The sequence below is a fragment of the Podarcis vaucheri genome (genome assembly GCF_965113315.1).
Source record: "Podarcis vaucheri genome assembly, chromosome: 15".
Lineage (NCBI taxonomy): Eukaryota > Metazoa > Chordata > Lepidosauria > Squamata > Lacertidae > Podarcis > Podarcis vaucheri.
In genome coordinates, this window is record NC_138753.1 from 42,171,062 (window position 1) to 42,193,290 (window position 22,229).

At 46.4% G+C, this 22,229-nt stretch overlaps 1 protein-coding gene across 4 annotated transcripts in view; it reads right to left on the reverse strand.

Moving 5' to 3' along the window:
* Positions 1 to 2,849: 2,849 nt before the first annotated feature.
* The window catches only part of DPYSL2 (dihydropyrimidinase like 2), an 87,298-nt gene continuing 67,918 nt past the window's right edge, over positions 2,850 to 22,229 (reverse strand). For 2 of the 4 annotated variants that reach the window (XM_082200420.1, XM_082200422.1), the window contains exons 8-14: positions 21,601 to 21,721; positions 18,676 to 18,832; positions 14,601 to 14,742; positions 13,179 to 13,349; positions 12,596 to 12,775; positions 9,325 to 9,502; positions 2,850 to 7,646 (exon numbers count right to left, since the gene is read on the reverse strand). In XM_082200420.1, coding sequence (XP_082056546.1) covers positions 7,555 to 7,646; positions 9,325 to 9,502; positions 12,596 to 12,775; positions 13,179 to 13,349; positions 14,601 to 14,742; positions 18,676 to 18,832; positions 21,601 to 21,721 — 1,041 coding nt within the window. In that variant the 3' untranslated portion in view covers positions 2,850 to 7,554. The remainder of the gene's footprint in view (positions 7,647 to 9,324; positions 9,503 to 12,595; positions 12,776 to 13,178; positions 13,350 to 14,600; positions 14,743 to 18,675; positions 18,833 to 21,600; positions 21,722 to 22,229) is intronic. The other 2 variants (XM_082200421.1, XM_082200423.1) reach the window with 1 other exon arrangement.

Sequence of the window (22,229 nt, forward strand, 5' to 3'; positions counted from 1 at the left end):
GCCGGCATTTGTCCACAGTTTTTCCAGGTCATGTGGCCAGCATGACTAAGTCACTTCTGACGAAACCAGAGCAGCACACGGAAACGCTGTTTACCTTCCCACCGGAGCAGTACCTAAGTACACACCTACAACTAATGGCTATTCTTAAGTGGATAAAAGTAAAGGGACTCCTGACCATTAGGTCCAGTCGTGGCCAACTCTGGGGTTGCGGCGCTCATCTCACTTTACTGGCTGAGAGAGCCGGCGTACAGCTTCCAGGTCATGTGGCCTGCATGACTAAGCCACTTCTGGCAAACCAGAGCAGCACAGATAAACGCCGTCTACCTTCCCGCTGGAGCGGTACCTATTTATCTACTTGCACTTTGACATGCTTTTGAACTGCTAGGTTAGCAGGAGCTGGGACCAAACAACGGGAGCTCACCCCGTCGCAGGGATTTGAACCGCCGACCTTCCGATCAGCAAGCCCAAGGCTCAGTGGTTTACACCACAGCGCCACCCGGGTCTGTGATGGTTATTTCTAGAGCAATGCATGTATGCGTATAAAGTAGCAAAAGCAGATTTATGCAGATCTGTATCTTCTCTTGGTGACGCATTTCATCTTTTCCTTTTGGAAACAGCCACCTTATTCTAGACATCTGTATGAATATGTACTCTCTTGTGCTTCTTCTAATATTCAGTGTATTTAGATGCCCCCAGAGTTGTATTTCCATTAATTGAATGGCAAAGCCCTTATTTTGCCAAGCATTTAACTCTCAATCTGTTGGCTATTGAAAGTCAATGAGGTTTTGCACTTTAGAAATCTATATAGAGAAAGAAATCTCTCTGTCACTCTTGTTTATTATTAGTATTAAGCCACGTTGGGAGCTCTTTTTGAAAGCCGGAAAGTGTAGCAAAGATGATTCTAGCTTTTCTGTTCTGTGTCTTGCTACCACCGTGTGTTCTCAAACGATGAAGCTGAGCTTTCTCCACTGTTTACTAGATCTGAACTGTCACTTTGAAAAGGGGAACTGTCTCAGGTTAATCCACATAATATTTAATGTACAGGACTTCCCAAAAATAATGCAAGGAACTGTAGTTCATCCCTCACTGAACTACAATTCCCAGCACCCTTGCCAACCTTCCGTTCCCATGATTCTTTGAAAAAGTCACATGTGTTAAATGTATAGTGCAGATGCGACATTAGTTAAAACTGATCACATGCAAAGAACAAGGGGGGGACGGGAAACATAGACTTGTAGAGTTGGAAGGGATCATGAGGTTCATAGCCCATCCTGGCTTTGAAGTGACAAAAAGAGACTTCTCAAAGAGCTTGAGCACCACCATCTGAGCAAGTCCATTATGACATGTTCACACACCATTGTATCCAGATACGTTCTCTCCTGTGTAGAGCAATAGAGGTACTTCATGAAATTTATTTACAGCTTGATTGTATAATAAAAAAAAAAACCCTTGGAGAAGGGCCACCTGGAATAGCCACACCCCCATGTTCACACATGCAGTGAAAAGACCTTCAGGGAGGGGGGCTTTGCTCACACAGCAGTATCATGGAAGGTACCCCCGTGACCTGGTTGTGCAGGGTTCCAGGTCAATGAGAGCCCTTTGAGCAGAGCCTCCTATTCCTGCAAGTCTTTTGCTATGGGTGGCACTGTGGTCTAAACCACAGAGCCTAGGGCTTGCCGATCAGAAGGCTGGCGGTTTGAATCCCCGCAACAGGGTGAGCTCCCATTGTTCGGTCCCTGCTCCTGCCAACCGAGCAGTTCAAAAGCAGGTCAAAGTGCAAGTAGATCAATAGGTCCCGCTCCGGCGGGAAGGTAAACGGCGTTTCCGTGCACTGCTCTGGTTTCGCCAGAAGCAGCTTAGTCATGCTGGCCACATGACCCGGAAAAACTGTCTGTGGACAAACGCCGGCTCTTGGCCAGTAAAGCGAGATGAGCGCTGCAACCCCAGAGTCATCCGTGACTGGACCTAACAGTCAGGTCCCTTTACCTTTACGGGCTGCCATACATCCAGATTTTCCTGGACATCACCGCGATTTCAACGGATGTTTCAGGGTGTCCTGGTTTTTACTTTTTGAAATGCGGCAACCCTAGCTATCTGTGGACACCAGGGTGCGGCTGGCCAGCACATGACTTCTGGGGTATGGCTACTCAGTATCACTCAACTTTCATGTTCGTTCTGCGGAAGAGCTACAACACTTGCAATAGGTTTCCCAATCCACACCCATGGGGATGTTTATATGAACATGTGAGGTCAAAAATGTGTTTGCCTTTAAGATGTTACCAGGCATTTTGTGTGTGTTGCACTCATTAAAATGTATATTCTGAAAGATGTATGCACCAAATGCAATGTTTATGCATGTTTAGTAAGCAACATAATTTAAAACTAGTATTCTGTGGCATGCTGCCCTCAACACTGTAGGCGAAATTCAGTGTTATGTAGCATGAATTTAGGAAAGCAGAGAACAGGAAGCTTAACTGTAGTCACACCAGCTGGAACTCAACGGAACTTAATTCCAGCACCTCTCAGTTGGGCGCCATTGCCATTCCCCTAGAAAAATAGCAGTAAGTCACCCCATTGGTCCTTCTAGCTCATTGTTGCCTACAGAGACTTATAGCGGCTCTCCAGTGTTTCAGAAAGGAGTCTCTCCTGGTCTTATTTGGACATGCCAGGGATGGAACCTAGGACCTTCTGTGTGCAAAGCAGGTCTCTTACTACCTGAACTACAGTCCTTGTGCTTTAAAGCCATCCAAGTTGTCATATGAACCAACATGGACCTCACTAGATTGCAACTTGCGCAAACACAGAAGAACCAAACATAAGACCACCAAGACAAAAGAAGAGACGCCGACTGAAACAACGACGTTTTGTCTTTATTAGGAGTTCCCATGGTAATATAACACAGAGTTCGTAAGGAAGAAAAAACACAAGACTCATTTTATGCCATTGAGAGAATGGTCAAATTTTATCAGTACTCCTTTTGTCTACACACATGATCAGCTTATTCACTTACAGCTCCTTCACTCATGTTCACAAGCACAAATCCAAGGGTTAAAATCCATCTAAGTAGTAAATTCTACATGGTTTAATTTTTTTAAAATTATTATCATTATTTTCCTTTTTCTTTAGAGCATCAAGTCACTGCGGCAAATTAATTCCAAGTTCAATGTCATTTCCTTTAAGCATTTACATATGACATTCATGAAACAGACACACAAAGCGAGCAAGCTCCCACAGGAAAAAAACATGCTTACATAGCCTGCAAAGTTTTATTTCTTAACAAATCCTTTATTCCCTCCCCCCTTAAAAAAACACACACAATGGTCCAAGAACAAAATAATGAACACGAGGGGGAAAAGGAAGACTCAAGTGAATCACAAAGAGCTGCGCATGTTTCGTATAACTGAAACATGGGGTTGCATCCAACTAGCCTCTACTCAATTGAGTACACTCATTGAACGTAATGGATCTAAGTTAGCCATGTCTATTCATTTCAATGAGTCTACTCTGATCAGGACTAACATTGGATACAACCCATGGCCACTTCCCCCCTCCCCCTTCCCGAAACAGAACTTTGCTTAAATTCATCAAAGCATAAGTGGCGAGGAGAGAGAGAGAAATTAAAAAGCTGCAAATATATATATTACCCTTAACTAAATATTTTTTAATTATTTAATAAAAAGTGCAATCTCTGAAGCAAACAAAACAGAACCAAAACACAAATGAAAACTGGAATGATGAAGAGCCATCAGTTATGGGTGAAAGGGTGAGAAAGGGGGAATTCAGTTCAAGCCTCGACTGCCTTTCAGCATCTGACTGGCAGATTTTTACTACTCCTGGCTGAGTTGCACAGTGCACAGCCTGGAATACAGAAAGCGTCCTACACTAAAATCCAGTTGAGCTATTACCTTAGACTTGTTCACACCTTACACTAAACGCAGGTACAAGCTGTGTGTGTGTGGGTGCATCTGTTGCTGACTGACTGTGCAAACTACACTCTTGTTGACAACACACCTATGAAAATCTACAGAAGAGCACAGCTCCACTAGAAAGGGGTGTTGGTGCACTCACTGAATATAATGTGTGATCTCTGTATACAAATAGTTGAGCTGTGCACTCGTTATTCATGAGTAGCATTCAACGCACAATCAAGCATACATTCATTCAAGCAAACACTTGAATAACAGTTTGCATCTGTCTTCAGGGTAATGTATTTTGTGTGCACAGATCATATAACATGTGAACACCCCTTGCATGTAAGCTCAATATGTGAAGGAGGGAGGAATGTGAATGTGCCCATTGTCCCCAGCAATAATGCCTCGTGTCTTCAGAGCTGTATATATCCTGGCAAATACACAGGGGGTGAGGCGTGTGGTGTCAAGCATAGGCCCAGCAGGCCCACTACTTGGGGACCAATGCACAGGACTCAAGGCTCACCCCCCCCCCAAATGCCCAGTGCAGCAGGGTACACTAGGCAGCACTAGAGATCCACCCCCCCTCTGTACTGGGTGTGTGGCTCCAGAAAGGATCAGAGAGGGGCAAATGCATTATGCAGGTGTTAACTACAGTGGTGGGAGATGAGTGAGTTCAGTCTGTAGGGATGGCCGCCTCTGCAATCTCATAGCTCCCTCCCAGATTCCAAGGAGGCTGCTGCTTCCCTTTTTCACATCACTCAAAGAAATTGGCTTTAGTGTGGCAGATGTGTTTTGAGGAACGGGCTGTGGAGCCACTTTTGTAGATCACAACTCCATCACTTGTTGGACTTTAAAAGACAAAACACATTGGCCTGGCTATATTCTACTTTTCCTTTCAAAGAATCAGCAAATATACAGATGTTAGGATTTTTTTTAAGTAGTTTGTATTGTTGCTTTTTTAAAAAAAGAGGGGAAATGTGTGACAAAGTATCAATTTAAAATCAATTGAAATGAGTGAACGAAGGAAATGAGGTTAAGCTGCCTTCACAATTAAGAATCTATTGTAAGGTTCTATGCAGCATTTCCATATGTTCTTTACTAGGGCTGATCATGTGGCACCTCCACATGGACACTCAGGGACAAGAATCTGGGCTGTACTTGGGAAAACCTTTTCTAATAAGGGGGTTTGGGGGGAACATGCTATTGGCCCCACAATGTGTAATCTGCTTCCATGTACACAGATCCTACGTAGCTCAATCCACATTTAAAAGGGTGTCAAGGCTTCAGATTCCCTATAGGTCTAATGAAATGCCTCTACACAGCGGTGCACCAAAAAAAAGGAGGAATGATTTAAGTACAGCTTAGCACATTATCAACTTTGTGGAATGCAGTGACCTAAATTGGCACAAGCGATTTAAGGGTCAGTACACAGACACTGCACATTAGATTCAGCTCCAGGCTAACCGAGTCCTGCTGCAAGCACAAAGGGAGGTTGCCATATGGTATAACACAGGCTCTCATGTGCAGGGGCAATGTTCCAAGGCAGCCCAAGGAACCAAGAGTCTTATGTGCAGTCCATGTACCTGCTCAGTCTCTCATCTACTCAAGCAACCCCACCCATAAGACTGCAAGCCTTGACTGTGGAGAAGGCAAGGGTGGATGGAGGCATAGGAGGTGGGCATGGGCCAAAGGGGGTTGGTGGGTAACGGAGGAGGGGTGGTGGAAGAGACTGGCACAGTGTTTGCACATGAGGAGGTGAGGAATCCAGGCACAGTTATGCCTCTGGTGGTGCATCCATGATAAGACCAGACCAGTGGTTCTCAAAGGGTGTGGCAAGCCACACAGGTGTGGCAGGAGAGGATGGCAAGCGTGGCAGGAAGATTCAAGGACAATCACAGAACCATTTCAGTGTAGCATGGATATACAACCAGAAACTGTATCCATGCCTCTCTTCAAGAGCACTGGCTATTCTTCTACACTTCTCCACATGTTGTGAACAGGGATTTTCAACTCTGACATATATGGAAGGTCAGAAAAGAGAAAGGCTTCTTTATGTTGATGAGAAGATGAGAATTTGTCTCAAATTAGACCTAATATAAATGAGATTACCAGGCAAAAGCAAGTTCACACCACTCACTGATGTGTAAGCATACATACTTCAGATACATATGCATGAGGCTTATTTATCATTATATTTTGGGGATGGTTCATGTTCTTATGTAGCTGCATTGTTTTATACTTTCTGGGTGTTCAATGGTCATATTATAAAGTAGTTGTGTTCTACGTTATGAATCAAGCTCTGCTAGGACTTGTTTCTTTTTGTTGTCCAATGCATTTATCAATAAAGAAATTGGTGTGGCACAAACAAATTTTTATTCTGAAAGTGCGTCCCAGAGAAAGAAGTTTGGAAACCACTGGACTAGACTGTTTTAAAAGAGATTCCCTTTCCCTCCAAGTTCTACTGAAGTCAAGAGATGCTGGTTTTTGCTTTTTAAGGGAATGGGTCATTTGGCAGCATGATTCCTAGCTAGATCTCCTGATTTTAGTTCTGAACCCAACAGATAAAGAGCTGGTGTTTAGAAAGTTCTCCAATGGATGGACATGCAATGGCGCCAATAAAAGGTGACTTACTCTATGCAGAATCTGACACCCTTACGAAAAGGAGAATGGAAAACCAGTTAACGATACTGCTTGGACACCCAACAAATCAAGGTGGAGCCGGCCCAAGAATCAAGTGAATTATCTGACATACAGATACCTGTGGCAGGATGGCCAGAAGTTGTTAGAAGGACCTTGGACCTCATGTGGCTCAGAAAGACAAGGATGCGCTTAATTTCAAAATAAGGCATCTCAAAGCATAACACATCAATGAAGCAAGCACACATGTCCTCTCTCTCTCTCTCTCTCACACACACACATACAAAACATCTATTAAAACAAGGAAATGGATGAACAAATGATCCTTCAATTCCGAGATGGGATTAGCGCATTAAAACTCAAGAACAACACGGGCTACATCCTCCCAGCACCGTAATACCTGAAACCTTAGCAGCACAACTTCTACCTTCCTCTAATTGGAAAGTGGGGTGGATACAGATTTGGTCCTAGGGAAATCATGACTCCCACATTTTTTAAGATGCAGGGCTGCAAGTCCAGTTTCTGAAACATCCAGTTTAAAACCTCTTTTTTTTTTCCTATTCCTCTTTCCAATAGTTAAACGTGAACCTTCATTTATATAAAAAGTTAAATATAAAGCAGCTTCTGGGAAATTCACTTTTTCCTTCCTTTTTTAAAAGAAAAACAAAAAGATAAAATGGTGTTAATGATGATATAAGTCACAAGTTCTACTCTTCAATGATTTACTCCTTTTTTCTGCATCCCCCACGTGTCAAAATGGGGGAGGGGAAGTTTCCCAAATGTATAAGGAGGGGGAGGAACGAATAGGTTCTGTGAAGATGGCGGGGGGGGGGGATTGACAACAAAGGGGCTGGGGAACTGCAGCCTTAACTAGGCCTTACCCATTGGCTGCCCGCAGTAACCATCACAGGCTCTAAAATAATCAAAAAAAGGGTCTTCAAGTGCCCCACCCTCGCCCATGATCCGCTATGCGGTCATGTGTTTTCCCCCTTTCATTGCTCTTTTTTTAACCCAAGCTGGTGATATTGGCACGGCCACCAGGAGGCGCCACTATGCGCTGCGTAGTGCGGCGTGGAATATTATCGTCAATCTGTGCACCTAGAAGGAAAGGGACAGAGAAGGAGAACTGCGTAAGCATAGTGGAAAACTGAGCATATATACATAAATACATAGAGTTATTGGTGACTTAAGTTAATGGTGACTTCAGTGTCTGGCTCTGGCTGGGGCAAAATGATGCAAAGAGACACTGGATGGGGACAGACTGCCATCAGCACAGCACACCAGGGCTTAAAAGCTTGTACCGGCTGCCCATAGGTTACCAGGCCCAGTGGCGAAGCTGCATGCTCCACTACCAGAGGAGGAGAGCAGACGTGGGCGTGGCGCGTGCGCCAGGGGGAGTGGCAAGCCACCTGCGAGGGCGTGACGCCCGGCACGCGCAGGTGCTCAGTGCGTGCCGGGGGGCGCGCGCGCGCTGCAATGGCACCCTACCAGAATAGTGGTGCCAGGGGCGATCCACTCCCTCCGCACCCCCGTTCCTCTGCCAGTGACCAGGCCAGGTTCAAGGTCCTTGTGTTAATTTGCAAGGCCCTTTAGGGTCCAGGATAGCTGAAGGATCACCTGATCATGGATAGCTTTTTTGGAGGTCTCTGATGGTGCCCCCACCCCATGACTCTAGATGTGCACCTTGTAACGTCTAGAAACTGTGTGCTCAGTGTTGTGGTCCCAAGCTTGTAGAACTGCCTCCCAGGTGCCCACCCTCCTATCTGAATTTCAGATGCATAACATTGTCTTATTCCAGCAGCCATTTTAAGGCAGTGTGTGTCTGGTTTTATTCTCTACAGGGTCTATTTTAATGCACACCACTTTAAAAATGCTAATAACTGAACAGCATATAAATGCCTTAAATAACTTAAATGAACAATAAAATGTGCTCCCAAGTCCACAATGCTCTCAATCCAGCACACTCTCAGGACTTCTCTTCACAACAAACAGGAAAGCACCTTCCGTATCAACTCATCTACCCCTGCAATACAGTGGTGCCCCGCAAGACAGACGCCTCAGAAGACGAAAAACTTGCTAGACGAAGGAGTTTTTCGTTTTCTTAGCTGCTTCGCAAGACGCATTTCCCTATGGGCTTGCTTCGCAAAACGAAGCTTGCCCCGCAAGCTTCGGGGATAGCAGGGAAGCGCAGCACGTCTTCCCTGCTATCCCCGGACCTCTTTTGAAGCAAGGGGCGGCGGGGAGAAGATCGCTTCTCCCCGTTGCCAGCCCCGCAATCTCCGGGGACAGAGGGGAAGGCGCATGCGCTTTCCCCTCTCTCCCCAACCGCTTTTGAACCAAGGGGCGGCAACGGGGAGAAGCGATTATCCCTGCTGCCCCTTCCCTTGCTTTAAAACAGGTCCGGGGACAGAGGGGAAGGTCCGCGGCGCTTCCCCTCTGTCCCCGGACGGTCTCCATAGGAACGCATTGATTGATTTTCAATGCATTCCTATGGGAAACCGTGCTTCGCAAGACGAAAAACTCGCAAGAAGAAAAAACTTGCGGAACGAATTAATTTCGTCTTGCGAGGCACCACTTTACTACTAATTTGTTCATCAGGTCCTGCTCAAAGTTCCATTCACTGGGGAGTTTTGGTTGCCGCTGACAAGAATCAGGGCCTTTTTGATAATGGCCCCTCTGGAGTGGAATTCCTGTTTTGTGCATGGGAAGGAAGAGGACCCAGGGCCTTCAAGAAATAAAACAGAAATAAGATTTCACCATAATAATTTAGCCTCACATAGGTATGTACCAGACAAGCTAAATCCAGACTGGTGCAGGTTCCTGACAGGCGGGGCCTGCTGCTTCGCTGGAGACGTCTTGGCGGAGGAGGCCGGTGTGACAGTTTTCGGTGTCACTGATACTTCACAGACTGGGCCGTCATACAGGCCACGAGGAACACCCCTCAGCTCAGCCAGCTAGGGGAAAGAAGGGCAAATGCAGGAGAAAAAAACACTGAGAAGCAGCCCTGATTATGGACACATTCAGCTTTAACTATCAGTGTTCCAGTTCTCAACATGCAGGAATGAGAAATCTGTGACCCTCTAGCTGCCATTGGACTCCAACCACCATCAGCCCCAGACAGCATGGTCAATGGTGAAGGATGATGGGAGTTGTAGTCCAACGTCTGGAGGGACTACAACTCCCATTGCTCCTGGCCATGCTTGCTGGGGCTGATGGGAGTTGTAGTTCAGCAACATCTGCAGGGCCAAACCTATACATGCTTATTCAGAAGGCCCCACTTCTGTTCAGTCAGTGGGGCTTGTTCCCCTGTAAGTGTGCTTAGAACTGAAGCCCAAATGCTGCAAGCTGACAAAGAGTTAGCCCTGCGGATCAAATGTTCTAAATGGAGGCGTCATCCTGCCCAAGCCAACTCTTTTCCACTGCTTAAACTCAAACCAAACAGAATGCTTTCATCCAGAAGAGGGCAGTATTGAAATAGATTCATTTTTCTTTTAGCAAACTTCACCAACCTGGGTGCCATCTGGATGTTTTCAACTACAACTCCCATCATCCCCAGACAACTCAGCCGTAACCCAAAACACCCAGAAGCCACCAGGATGGCAAAGGCAAGCTTCTCTTCCTAGATCTCCTGAAGAGAGCTAGATAACAATTACAACCAGGCCAGTGAGCTAGGCTTAACTCCAGTGCAGCTATGATGATTTACAACTGGATTTGGCTCTAAAAGAAGAAAATCAAGGCATGTTTTAAACTTTTGGTCTCTTGCTAATAGCTTTTGTTTCTGGCGCTTTTGTTTCTGGTGCAGCCCATTGAATTCCTAAACCACACCTTAAAATGGGGGTCAGAAAACTTTTTCAGGAGGGGGTCAGTCCACTGTCCCTCAGACCTTATGGGGGGTGGACCCACCCTCTCCCAAAAGTACCCCCCTCCTCCAAAAGGACCCCACCGCCACTCATGCCGCCGTCGTCTCATCTTCAGCAGCATCGTCCTCTGCCTCAGCTAGGTGTCCGTGGGGCGCAGAGCCCATGCCACTAGCCTGGGCAGCAGAAGCAGCCTCCCTGCCACCGCCGCTTCCTCTCACTTGGCTCTTGGCAATACGCAGCCGCCTCAGTGGGAAGGAAGGGGCATCGCCCAGAGGCGTCTGCGGCTTTGGACTGGCTGAAGGAGCTTCTTGCAGCCAATCCGAAGCCGCGCCAGTGTCACACAAGTCAGTCCCCGTGCGGCGAAGCCTCCACGCTGCTCCAGTTAGCGCAGGGACTGACTGAGCGGCCGGCCCCTGGGCCTTAGTTTGCCATAGTCATTCTGCTACAAAATTGTTTGGTGTTTTTTTTTTTAAATTGAGGGGTGGGTGGAAAAGGGGAATAAAGACAACCAAAATGTTTTATTTCTTCATTAAAGCTTTCCGAATAATGCTCTCAGTTGGGAGAAAATCAAGGACGGGTCTTTGACCTAAGATGGTGTGTGTGTCGTTCAGAAGGTAAGCATTGGGACCAGGCTCTCAGGAGCACCAAAATACACAAGGCAGTGTGTGGTACACACTTTTACGAGGGGCTGCAACCCATTCACTCTGCTCGCCAGCTGCACCTACCCCTTTGCATTTGTGCTAAACCTCACTCATCCCCTCGCTTAATCCCTCAGCTTGTCCCACTCCTCCCCCATGGCTTCCCCCAAGCCCCACCTGCTTTCAAAGGGGGAGGGAGGCTTGCTAGCCCCCCCCCACCTCTGTTAAACTGCTCACCTGGTCCTGTCTGCTGTTCCCCCGCTGCGCTTAGCACAGCCTACTAGGGGCCACACAAACTGCAGAGTGTGATGACACTTTACATTTTTATGTAGGGTTGCCATATCTTGAAGAGCAAAAAGGAGGACAGCCCGAGCCACTGCCAGCCTGAGCCACAGAAAGAGACGGCTGGGTGAGTGGGGCCGCCAGACCCACATGCCTCTTTCTCTGGATCAAACCCACAGCAGCTGCGGCATGCAGAGCAACCCAAGCCCCCGGAGCCCAAGCACAAACCCCAAAACCCAGACATTTCCCTTAAAATGTAAAAATCTACCCAGACGAGGATGTTGGGTTCCCAAAAAGAGGACACGGCCGGGTTTTCCTAGGTGTATGGCAACCCTATTTTTATGTATATAGGAAGACCAGCGGTAGCAGCAGAAACAAGAGCATTTATTACATTTGTTAGTCGTTTCAAACAAGTAAGTCTCTAAGTGGCTAAAGATAAAATACCAGCAAGCAAAATCAGTTAGAAGACAATCAATGAAAAATTCCCAAAATACTCACCCAACAGCACAATAAAAAGGACACCGCTTGTATGCGAGTGCCCATTTCACACATCAAATTATATGCAAAGCAGGATTATTTATTTATTTTATTTATTACATTTATATACCACCTTTATCTTCCGAGGATCCCAAGGTGGTGCACGTGGTTCTCATCCCCATTTTATCATCACAACAGCCCTGTGAGGTGGGTCAAGCTAAGAGATGGTGACTGACTCCAAGGTCACCCAGTGAGCTTCACGGCTGAATGGGGATTCAAACCCTGGTCTCCCAGGTCCCAGTCCAACACTCTAACCGTTACACGACACTGGCTCTCCATTAATGTGCATTTGTTCGCTGGAGCCAGTATCAGAGATCTGGCATTGCTGGGTACCAGTCAAACCCCATGTTGCAGCAGGGGGCTGACTGCCCTAATGGTGTAAGAGGACCCTCCTGAATCAGAACCAAGGACCATCGATTTTTCCATGCTGTTTCCCACAATTGCCAACCGGGTGTCTTTGGGCAGTGGTGGCTGGTGTTCCTTGGGACTGGTGGGGCAGAAGTCAGGGGAGACCAACAGTAGCTGGAGCCAGTCAACCAAAGGCACAGGCTGACAATTGTAAGAATCAAGGCAGGCCGATGGAGGATGGTTAAGTGCAGGCTGAGATTGGTAGGGCAATGGCTACCTCAATGGAATTCAACTGTTGCAACTAGGTGAACCTGAATGATTAAAATCCTGCTATCCAAGTTACTGAGCTTTCAAAGGACACACGTTCACCCAGCCTACTCACCCTGCTCCTGGCCTTGATGCGCTTGTAAACAAAGTCAGGGAAGGGCTTCCTGGCAACGTATCGCCCAGAGCCCTCGGTCACATGGAGGTTGCTGTCCTCCAGCACAATCTTCCCCTGGCTGATGACCACCAGCGGTGACCCACGGCACTCCATGCCCTCAAAGATATTGTACTCCACAGCCTAGGAGGGAATTGAAGAGTTAGCCCCAGTCTAAATCTTATTTAATGTTCTCATAGCACACTGTTAACTCCCTGATGAGTTTCCACCCACCCCCTACAGTTAGGCATATTAAAAAGGCTCCCTCTGGTGCCAAGTGATATTTTTGGGTGCCAGGTGTGATGTGTGCTTCCAGTTTCAAATTCAGAAAGCAAGCTTAATTCAGACAGCAACTGTGCCTAAGCCATCAGAAGTTTGGGGGGAAACCCTTCAGTCCAGATGTGCAATGGACTGAAATATGGGCTCTTTGAAACTCAGAGCTTGCATGTTCTTGCATAATCCTTCTGTATTTCTGTCACTCACACAAACAATGCAGTGGAGGTTTGTGCTTGGACAGGGCGTGGGGGGAAGTGCAGAAACCACTTACTATGTTGTGAGTCTTGGCTGAGATTGTCTTGACGCTGTCTGGGTCCCAGATCACCAGGTCAGCATCAGAGCCCACAGCTATACGTCCCTTCCTGGGATAGAGGTTGAAGATCTTGGCTGCGTTGGTGCTGGTCACAGCTACAAACTGGTTCTCATCCATCTTACCAGTAACCTAACCGTAAAAAGGTAGCAGTCCCATCAGAGGAACAGAGGCAATAATAAAGAAATCCTTAAAAGCAAACACAGTAACTCAAAATTCATACAGTGCTGAAATAGGGGGCAATCCTGCTAATCTAAATACTAGTTGAAGCTTCTGTCCATTTTGATGAAACTGACCAATGTTGGAATCCTTTCCCAAATTTTTATATTTTTTATCAAGTTGCTTTTTCAAATCAGGATAAGCATGTCACCTATATAGAACATCTTTATTTGCTGTTATATATCTTATAAGATGTGTGACAGGTACAGTTTGAACCTGATTCATTTTCACTAACCATAGTTTAATCAAAACTTGGTTACCCGAGTTTGGGCCTAATGAAGAACTATGGTTAGAAACAAAATTAGAAACAAAAACTTCTGATCTCCTTTGCTGTGCAAAAGAGGAGAAATGGAAAGAGGCAAGTGTACCTGGTTGTTCATGTAGCAGAAAAGCATGGTTTCTTTTGACATCCATGCTGGGACATAAATTTGCCTTCTGTTTACTGTACTTGAGACCACTGGAGTCAGCTGTGATACTTTGAATATATTAGGTTACCTGTTTATCACGTTTGGGGTATACCCCACCAACTTAGAGCCACACTCATCACAAAATATTTAACTTGAGCATTTTGAATATCTTTAGCACTTTTGCTAAATGGTCAAAATATTTATTCCTTCCCCCAACTTCTAAAAGTAAAGTGCATACAGTTTGGGCCAGCTCAAATGAGCAGCAAACCAGTGTCCACTGCTATCACAGTTCCCTACCAAAAGTATTCAAAATAATCATAGGAGAGGGAAGGGACAAGAAGGAATGGTGTGGCTCTGTGGTCGACCACATGCTTTGAATGCAGAAAGTTCCAGGTTCAATCCCCTGTATCTCCAGGTTGGAGGTGGGAACATCCTGTTACAAACCCTGGAGAGTTTAGACAATACTGAGCTACATTGACCCAGAGTCTGACTTGGTACAAGGCAGCTTTCTATGATCCCATGGATAGGCTAAGGTGCAGCTTGAGCTCAGGTGATTCTGTCCATGCAGGGAAGGGAACTCCCCACCCCTCGCCCAATGTTTCAATACCAAAACTCTTCCAACATTGTGGATTCATTGTGCTCTGTCCATTACAACAATGCTCAAAAGGCCCCAGAACTGGCCAAGGATCTCAAGTAACATCAGCAAGAGATTGCCTGGGTGAACCAAGACCTCTCCTGCCCCATCAAAGCAACACACCACAGCTTTATCCCAGATGATGGACATCCTTTCCTCAGTTCCATTGGTTCCTTCAGGGATCAGAGTAAAGTTGTCCTTCCCAACAGCTTTCTGGGCAGTGTTGAAGGTACAGTGGCCACTGCCAGTGACTTGGAGATCTCCACTAAAACCAAAGACAATAGGTGTGTCATCAACAGGAGTTACATCCAGAGCAAGAAGCTACCATTGCAAAGATCAAAACAGGGCTGAATGGAAAACAATGGAACCCATTTCATCTAGACAAAAGACGTAACTTCCTAATGGTCTGCCTTGGAAGGTAATGGTCTCTCCTCTGCTGGGGAGAGGCTGGATGGCCATTAAGGGATGGAGTAGTTCAGAAGTAGACAATCTGAGATCAGCTCCAGCCAGTATGACCAGGGGAGATGGAAGCTGAAGTCCAACAACTTCTGAGGGGTACCATGCTGCCTAGCCCTGCTGCAGTTGCGCTGTGTGTTGTAGTTCTGGCAGCGATCAGGTGATTTGGACTAGAAGACCTCTAGTGTCCTTCCCATCTCTTAATATCCAAGAAACCTTTCTATTTACCCATGGCTTGCTAGCATTCACCTAAATAACCAAGGAAGAGAGTTTTCTGGCACAACCTTCCTAACTTGCTCAAATGAGACCGCTTTTTAAACATTTGTTTTATTTATTAAAATTCTGCTTTAGCAGAATACATATTTAACTTTTTTTTATAAAAAAGGAGGGGGAATTAGACATTTTCAACTAAAAAAATGGCACAGTTACATCAGCCCTTCTGCAACATTGTGTCCTCTTTGAAAATGCTTAAATCTGCTATTTTCATTCTTTTTTCCCTCCCACAAGAATGCCAATTATGCTTATGGGAAGGTTTGGGGGAGTGGGGGAAGGAGAGAATATTTTCTCTGGGGAGAAGAGTCAGAGATTTTTTATGTTATTTTTATTTTTTGAAAGTTACTAAGGTTTGAAAAAACCACCAATTCTGTTTGAGTCTGCACTCAGACATATGCTTCTGGTGAAGGACAACACTGATCTCTAGGGGAACAGATATCAAGTTTAGGGGAGGACATAGCTGGGGAGATTCGAATCTCACTTCTCATTTGGCTTTCACGTTGACTCAATTGCCAGCCATGAAAAGGACGACCACAACAGCCCACTTCAGACATCATACTAAACCAAGCTTCTTGAAACTGAGGCCCTCCATATGTTTGAGATACCAACTCCCATCAGCTGCACCCAGCTGTGTTGGAAGGGAGGGGAGGGAAGGATGTGGAGTCAGTGGAATCAACACTATCATCACCACGGACATGAAGCAAAACCCTGTAAGCACTGTGGAAGGTCTTCGTGGTAGAACATGGGTGTTGTATGCAGAAGCTCGCTAGTTCAGTTCCTGGCATCTCCAAGGAAGGCTGGGCGTGGCCCCTAGATCTTCAGCCTTGAATCTCCAGATGTGGTTGGACTGCAGCTCCCATCATCTTCGACCAGCCTAGTCAACCTAGTCAAGGATGATGTGAGTTGCAGCCCAACAGCAACTAAAGAAGAAGAAGAAGAGTTTGGATATGATATCCCACATTATCACTAACCTAAGGAGTCTCAAAGCGGCAACATTTTCCTTTCCCTTCCTCCCCCACAACAAACACTCTGTGATGTGAGTGGGGCTGAGAGACGTCAGAGAAGTGTGACTGGCCCAAGGTCACCCAGCAGCTTCATGTGGAGGAGCGGGGAAGCGAACCTGATTCACCAGATTACAAGTCTACCACTCTTAACCACTACACCACACTGGCCACATTATCCTTATAGCACTTTTATCTTTAACCTCCCCTCACAGCTGATCTTTTACTTTAAGCGTGCGCCCCCACACACAAACACACATTTATTTACTTGCCAGGCTTATGGCCTGACTACTACCTCTCCTTTTCTCACTCCCTTGGAAACACTGAGCTTCACCAAAGCCGGCTGCCTCTCATCCTTACCTTCCAATCTCCTTTCACAGGCCCAGAAAGCGGGGGGTGGGGGGTGAATGCCCATACTGTATTCAAAATCACCCCCTCCCTCAATTTGCCCTCCCTTATTCTGTATACTTATTCTGTATTATAAGAACCTAATCCAAAACTTCTCGAGGTCACCAGGTTGGAAAAGTCTGTTTAGTGTGGTTAGTGTAGGGGGGCAAACAGGAGCCACAGCAAGTCTTGGACTCATCCTCAACATCCCCTCAAAACAAAGAAAATTTTACAATGGGAAATTGGGGGCAGTTGGTACAGAATGAAAAAAAATATCTGGGGGGAATTGTTAACCATTATCAGCTTCCTTCATAGGAGCAACTGGATCGCTGTTTTCAGCCAAGACACACTGTTCTCATGTTTTTATGCTACTCATTACTTCTAAAGTACTTTCCAGTCCACACTGTGCAAGGAAGAAGATCAAAGGCAAGCCCTGCCCACAGGCTAACACTGTAATGGTCTTATCTGCCTTCACATCATGCTTTCTCTCCCAACGCTCGATGCTCCAGAAAAGGAAGACATCAAAAACCAGGAGAAAGGGGGAGGGGAACCACCCAGAGGTAATAAGTGAGCAATCCTGTGTGAACACGGACGGTTAAAAGAGGGGGAAAATAGCCACAGGTTGCCTAATGGGGTGGAGCTGAAGATAATTGTATAACCTGTTTGAACAGAAGTTTAATTAAATCCCGGAAGGGAAAACACTCTACAGTAGCCTCCCCCAACCTTGGATTCCAAATGTTGTTGGACTAATAATAATAATAATTATTTATTTATACCCCGCCCATCTGGCTGAGTTTCCCCAGCCACTCTGGGCAGCTCCCAATCGAGTGTAAAAAACAATACAGCATTAAATATTAAAAACTTCCCTTAACAGGGCTGCCTTCAGATGTCTTTTAAAGAGAAGATAGCTGCTTATTTCCTTCACATCTGAAGGGATGTTCTACAGGGTGGGCACCACTACCGAGAAAGCCCTCTGCCTGGTTCCCTGTAGCTTTGCTTCTCACAATGAGGGAACCGCCAGAAGGCCCTCGGAGGTGGACCTCAGTGTCCTGGAAGAACAATGGGGGTGGAGATGCTCCTTCAGGTATACAGGACCGGGGCTGTTTAGGGCTTTAAAGATCAGCACCAACACTTTGAATTGTGCTCGGAAACGTACTGGGAGCCAATGCAGATCTCTCAGGACCGGTGTTATGTGGTCCCGGCGGCCACTCCCAGTCACCAATCTAGCTGCCGCATTCTGGATTAGTTGTAGTTTCCGAGTCACCCTCCAAGGTAGCCCCTCGTAGAGCGCATTGCAGTAGTCCAAGTGGGAGATAACCAGAGCATGCACCAATCTGGTGAGACGGTCTGCTGGCAGGTAGGCTCTCAGCCTGCGTACCAGATGGAGCTGGTAGACAGCTGCCCTGGACACAGATTTGACCTGTGCCTCCATGGATAGCTGTGAGTCCAGAATGACTCCGAGGCCGTGCACCTGGTCCTTCAGGGGCACAGTTACCCCATTCAGGACCAGGGAGACCCCCTACAACAATCATCAACATCATGCTGGCTCCCATGAAGACATAATGCAAAAATATAGGAACTTTTGAATAATTTGTAGGGCTCTGCAAGATATTAGCGGGTAAACCTTTTCTGCACAAAAAGGGAGGTGAGGAGGGATCGCAAAACTGTCTGAATGACAATCAAAATCTTGTGTGTGTTTTTGCACTTTTTTGCTTCCTCTTGGGCAGCGCCTTCTTCTCTTTTTAGAAACAGTATTATTCTTCCTCTTGTGTGAACTAGCCTGTCAGGAACCATGCAGTTTGTGTGAGAGCATCACAGTGGCCAGTTAGCCAACCAAATCTGGCTATACAATAATGTTGTAAAGACAAACCAGAATGAGAGCAATGCTTTCTGCCTTCACAAAGAACGGGCAAATGTTTCTACTTTCCTTGAATTATTGTCAAAGGGGGAAGGTTGTGGTGAGAGTTTTCGTAGAACACAACGTTTTGGTTCAGTCCTAATTTATACAGGTCACAGAATTCAGATAGCACAGAATTTCTCTTTTTAAATACACCCATCTCAGGAACTTTCCTTCTACTTACCAAGACAGCAGAGAATTGAGAAAGTCTGGAGTAGTTGGGTCAGGGCTCAGTGGTGGAGAGGTGACAAACGCAGCTGCTTTGGCCCAGTTTTTACTCCAGTAGTGTGAGCCATCAGTGCCCAAACTCGCTGTTATGGGCTCACCATACACCACAGTGCCTGCAGAGCAGGGTGACAGAAACAGGATAGACGTAACCGTTGCAGAACATACAATACTATGCACATTTTCTGCAGATGTTCTAAGGAAGAGATGTCTGAAAGTTTGGGAACATACGATGCTGTCACACCGAGCCATACCATTGCTCCATCTAGCCTGGTATTGTCTAATCTGGCTGTCAGCAGCTTTTCAGGCTTTTTTCACATCACCATATCCTGTGGCAGTGACTCCCACTGACCAAGAGTGAGGCCCTTGTGGCTTTCCAGAGGTGTTGTTGGACTACAATTCTCATCTTCCCTGACTATAGCCCAAGCTGCTGGGGCCAATGGCTGGAGGGCCACAGGCTCCTCTCCTCTCATAAAGTAATCATGCTGTCAGAAAAATGGGTTTTCTTTCCTCCATGTTGAATCTGCTGCCCGTGAGGAGGCACCTTATGCTTAACACAGTATTATACCATCAAGGTTTTCTCCAAAGAAACCTGGGAACTGTTAAAAACACTCTGCGAACAACTCTCCTGTGTTTCAAGAACTGTAACCCCAGGGAATCTAAGCTACCGAAAAGCTCCTTGCTTCAAAGCAACAGCTGTACCTTTTGACACCTGGAGGTCAAAGTTGAGGTCCCCCCAGCTCTGATCTCCCTCACAGATTTCATTCTCCCTCTCTCTGCTTCTCTTCATTGCCTTCCTTTGTACAGGCCACGGCTCTTGTTAACACTGTTTAACGTGGTTTGAAAATAATCTGTTTCTAAATATACCTAAAAGGCCTCGTCCTCTCATATCTATCTGCCTACTGACTGAACATCCTTGCTGGGAGAGCCAGCCTGGTGTAGCAGTTAAGTGTGTTGAAATACAACAGGGGAGCCAGGCGCAAATCACCACACAGCCATGGGACCCACGACACAGCCAGACGCTCCGCTGGGTTACCATGGGTCTGTCGCATACAATCTCACAGCCGGACCAACTCCACAGGCTTCTTGTGAGGAAAAACCAGGGAACGGGGAGGACATGATGCATGCTGATTTGAGCTCCGTGGGTGCAAAAGGCAAGATATTGTTGTTGTTGTTTAGTCGTTTAGTCGTGTCCGACTCTTCGTGACCCCATGGACCAGAGCACGCCAGGCACTTCTGTCTTCTGTCTTAGTTATTTTAGTTATTCATCTGGGCATCCCTTTCTAACCATTTCCCACTGGCTAGTAAAGGCATTTGTTTCTTCTTTCGGTCAGGGCCGTAACTAGGGGGTGGTGAGGAAGGCGCCCCCCCGGGGGGGTGCAGGCGGGTGGGGAGCACAAAATCCCCGCAGCCTTTGGCAAGGCTTGGCAGCCAGGGATGGGTGACGACGAGGAGGACAACTCTGAATCGGAATCTGGTGGGCAAAACAGGATCCTCGCTCGATCTGGAGTCGAGTAAACACGAGCGCCGCTGCTTGAAATAGAACTTGCAAGTGCAGGAATATCCAGGCAGGGATTGAGATGGGCTAGTACCTCACACTCAGGAAGGTTTGCCCAGGTTTCTAGTCCGCATGAAAGCAGGTCTTTCGAAAGGGAACAGGCATTTCCCTCTCCCCCACCCATTTTTTTAAAAAAAATAAAAACAAAACTCACAGCAACAGAGATTAGTCTTCCAACCTGTTTATAGTGGAATTCAGCTTAGAATTGGGAGCATTTGGAGTAACAAAAGAATGCATTTAAGCATGCACAGAGTGCAAGCGCCATGCAACTGGTTTTTGAAGGAAGCTGTTGTCTGTGGGGGTGTAAGGGGGTGTCCTTCTGGCAGTGTAACGTGACTTACATTTGAGCTCGAGCTCTGCTGAGATGTGAATAAACATTCTCAGGCTTACAAAGAAAGGCGGGTATCTTTAAAAAAACAACCCACATCTCAGATGTTTTAAATAGAACCTAATAAGGCTTTAGCAATAAGAGAGAGGGGCGAGAGGGGAAATGGGAGCTATTGACGCCATTTGAACAGCAATTCCCTCAAGGCTAGAATGCAGAGAAAGAACTTGAAGTAAAAAGAATGCTCTGTTGCTGTCTAACAAGATGCCTCCGTTGGCCCACACAGTCCCAATGAACGGGACACTAGCAGAAGCCAAGGCCAGCCTTAAGGCTGCTTTGCACATTGCGCTTGTTTAAAGTGTATGCCTAAAAACATCAGGCAATTACAGTGGTGCCTTGGGTTAAGTACTTAATTCGTTCTGGAGGTCCATTCTTAACCTGAAACTGTTCTTAACCTGAAGCACCACTTTAGCTAATGGGGCCTCCTGCTGCCGCCGGAGCACGATTTCTGTTCTCATCCTGAAGGAAAGTTCTTAACCCGAGGTATTATTTCTGGGTCAGCGGAGTCTGTAGGCTGAGAGAGAGTGAATTGCTCTAAGCCAAACAGAGAGCTTCATGGTTGTGTGGGGTTTTGAACCCTGGTCTCCCAGGTCCTACTCCAACACTCGAACCACTAATCCACACTGGCTCTTGTCGTCAAAAGAGCTGGTGGTCAAAGGTCTAGGACATGGTTAAAGAGATCATGCTTTTCATACTTGCAAAACTAGCGTTACCAAGGCAACTGTGCAAGTGGTGGAACAAAACAAAAGGAGGAAAGTTGGATTAGAAAGCCCCAGTCCCGAACAAGCTATTTGGCCTGTAGGACAAGCTCATCAGAAAAAAACTAAATGCTCGGGAAGTTAAAATCCAGATCGGACAGAGAATGCAAATGTATCCATACAGCACTGCCAGGAAAACAAAAGAGTGGAAGCATCAACAGGAATTTTCCATCCAGCACTTACCCTTTTTCCTGGCCTGGGCAATAACTTCAGCTGCACTTTTGCTCATCACCTTGCTAACATATAAGGGGCAGTTGGTTTGGTTAGCAATGGTTATAGCCCGGTTGACAGCTTCAGCCTCCACCTATGGAGGGGAGGGGGAGACACACAGATCTTTCTTAGTAATAAGCCACCCCCTGCCACTGCACCCCCAGCCAAGGATTCCATTATTATTTCCCTTTGGAAAATGAAACCTTAAAAAGAAGAAATTAATGACACAAAACAAGTGGCATATGGAGACTACAAACAAATTGGATTAAATGTTGTGGTGTTTCCAAAGAACCCTGGGAATTGTAGTTGTTATGACTGTTGTCTCAATGCATGTTGGTCTACAACTCCCATAATCCAGGCTGGTTGTGGCTGATGAGAGTTGGGAGTCTCCCAGGTTCTTCCTGCGCGCGCCCCCCCCCCACGCTACGCCTCTGGTCGATGGCTATTGCCACTTCGTCTAGAAGCAAATTCCATAGTTTAATGATGTGCTGTGAATGACTTCCTTCTGCTTGTCCAAATCTCCCACTATTCAGCTTTGCCGGATGATCTCGGTCCAATATTATGCAGCCGGGGGGGGGGGGGCTGTGCTCTATCCACTTTCT